The sequence below is a fragment of the Carlito syrichta genome, unplaced genomic scaffold, assembly GCF_000164805.1.
Source record: "Carlito syrichta isolate Samal-C Ts95f unplaced genomic scaffold, Tarsius_syrichta-2.0.1 Scaffold314811, whole genome shotgun sequence".
In the NCBI taxonomy this organism is placed as follows: domain Eukaryota; kingdom Metazoa; phylum Chordata; class Mammalia; order Primates; family Tarsiidae; genus Carlito; species Carlito syrichta.
The window spans coordinates 952,921-955,002 of NW_007258907.1; the positions used below are offsets into that span (position 1 = coordinate 952,921).

The 2,082-nt window shown below is 51.3% G+C and overlaps 1 protein-coding gene across 1 annotated transcript in view; it reads right to left on the bottom strand.

The window, feature by feature from the left end:
* The window catches only part of COIL (coilin), an 18,723-nt gene extending 18,564 nt beyond the window's left edge, over positions 1 to 159 (bottom strand). The window contains exon 1 of the mRNA XM_021705910.1: positions 1 to 159. Within this exon, the coding sequence (XP_021561585.1) occupies positions 1 to 135 (135 nt within the window). The 5' untranslated portion in view covers positions 136 to 159.
* Between the last annotated feature and the right edge of the window lie 1,923 nt (positions 160 to 2,082).

Consider the following 2,082-nt stretch of genomic DNA (forward strand, 5'->3'; position numbering starts at 1 on the left):
GATGAGACTGATGAGGTCCGTGACGACGCGACATCTGTTCAAGTCGACCAGGAGCCAGAAGGCCGTGCAGTGCGGGGTGGCCGGCGGCGGGTACTCAAATTGGAGCCGTAGCCTAACCGTCTCGGAGGCTGCCATCTTGCTCGGTGCTCAACGGAAGCCGAGAGACGCCACGGGGCCCGCGAGAGGCACGCTCCGGCGGCCCGCCCCCCGGAACCGGCCGCGTGCGCCGCCTGTTGGTGGCCCGCGGCCGCGGCCGGCCTCGTCAACGGCCGGGACCCGGAGCGTGGGGGGTTCCGAGGCCGTCTGTTCTCGGCAGGGCTCCTGAAGGGTGTCGCTGAAATACATGCCTGACGTTCCTTTCCTGCCGAGCACTGCGAGGGCCCCTGGTTCCCGCGCGACTCTGGATAGACAGGCACTTCTCAGCAGTGGCCTTCTAAGATATTTGCTCATATACGTAAAATTATTTTAAAAGCAATAGCCGAACACATGTCGGTGACACAATTTTCCATCATAAACCGGGCGCGGTGGCTCACGCCTGTAATCCCAGCACGTTGGGAGGCCGAGGCAGGAGGATTGCCTGAACCCAGGGGTTCGAGACTAGCCTGGGCAACTTGGCGAGACCCCGTCTCTATAACAAATTTTTTAAAAATTAGCCGGGCGTGGGGGCGCATGCCTGTAGTTCCAGCTACTTGGAAGGCTGAAGCGGAAGGATGGCCCGAGTCCAGCAGGTCGAGGCTGCGGTGGCCGAGAGCGTGCCACTGCCCTCCAGCCTGGGCGGCAGAGTGAGACTCCAACTCAAAGATAAATAAAATAAAATGTGATATGATTGTAGATCCACAGGCAGTTGTAGACAATAATAGAACGATCCCATGTACCCTTTACCCGATGTCCCCCAATGACTACTAAAATGTTGACATTTACACTCTGGAGTGCAGTGGCACGCTCATGGCCGCCGCAGCCTCGAGCTGCTGGACTCAGGCCATCCTTCCGCTTCAGCCTTCCAAATAGATGGCACTACAGGCGTGTGCCAGCACACCCAGCTAATTTTTTTATTTATTGTAGAGACGAGGTCTCACCATGTTGCCCAGACTGGTCTCGAACCGGTAGGTTCAGGCAACCCTTTCGCCTCTGCTTCTCAAAGTGCTGAGATTACTACCCGGCCTATTTATGCTCTCAAAATACAGAACAGGCGGGGTGCAGTGGCTCATGCCTCTAATCCCAGCACTTTGGGAGGCTGAATTTAGAGGATCACTTGAGGCTAGGAGTTTGAGACCAGTCTAGGCAACACAGGAAGGCCAGTCTCAAAAAAATTTTTTAAAAGGCAAAAAGCAAACTTAGCCAGGCCTGGTGGTGTACACCTGTAGTCCCAGCTACTCGGGAGGTTGAGGTGGGAGATCACTTGAGCCCAGGAGGTCAAGGCTGCTATGAGCTATGATCACACCAATGCTCTCCAGCCTGGGCAACAGAGCAAGACTGTCTTAAAAACAAACAAACAAAAATACAGAAGACTTCTTTCTTCTTTCTTTCTTTCTTTCTCTTTCTTTCTTTCTTTCTTTCTTTCTTTCTTTTCTTTCTTTCTTTCTTTCTTTTCTTTCTTTCTTTCTTTTCTTTCTTTCTTTTTTTTTCTTCTCTGAGTTGGAGTCTCACTGTTGACTTGCTGGGCTCAGGCAATCCGTCCACCTCAGCCTTCCAAGTAGCTGGAACCACAGGCCTGCACCACTGTGCCTAGCTTTTTTTTTTTTTTTTTTTTTTTTGTAGAGACGAGGTCTTGCCAAGTTGCCCAGGCTGGCCTCGAATCCCTGGATTCAAGCAAGCCTCTCATCTCTGCCTCCCAACTATTTTTTATTTTAGCCATTCTGGTAGATGTGTTATGGTATCTTGTTTGAATTTGTCTCTACTGTTGAACAGCTTTTCCTAAGTTTATTTACTTTCTTCAGTGAAATAGCTCTTGAAGTTCTAATTGGATCACTTGCCTTTTTTACTGTGAATTTTTTTTTTGAGTTGGAGTCTCACTGTCGCCCAGACTGGAGTGCAGTGGCCGCTCCTGGCCACCACAGCCTCAACCTGCTGGGCTCTAGCAAT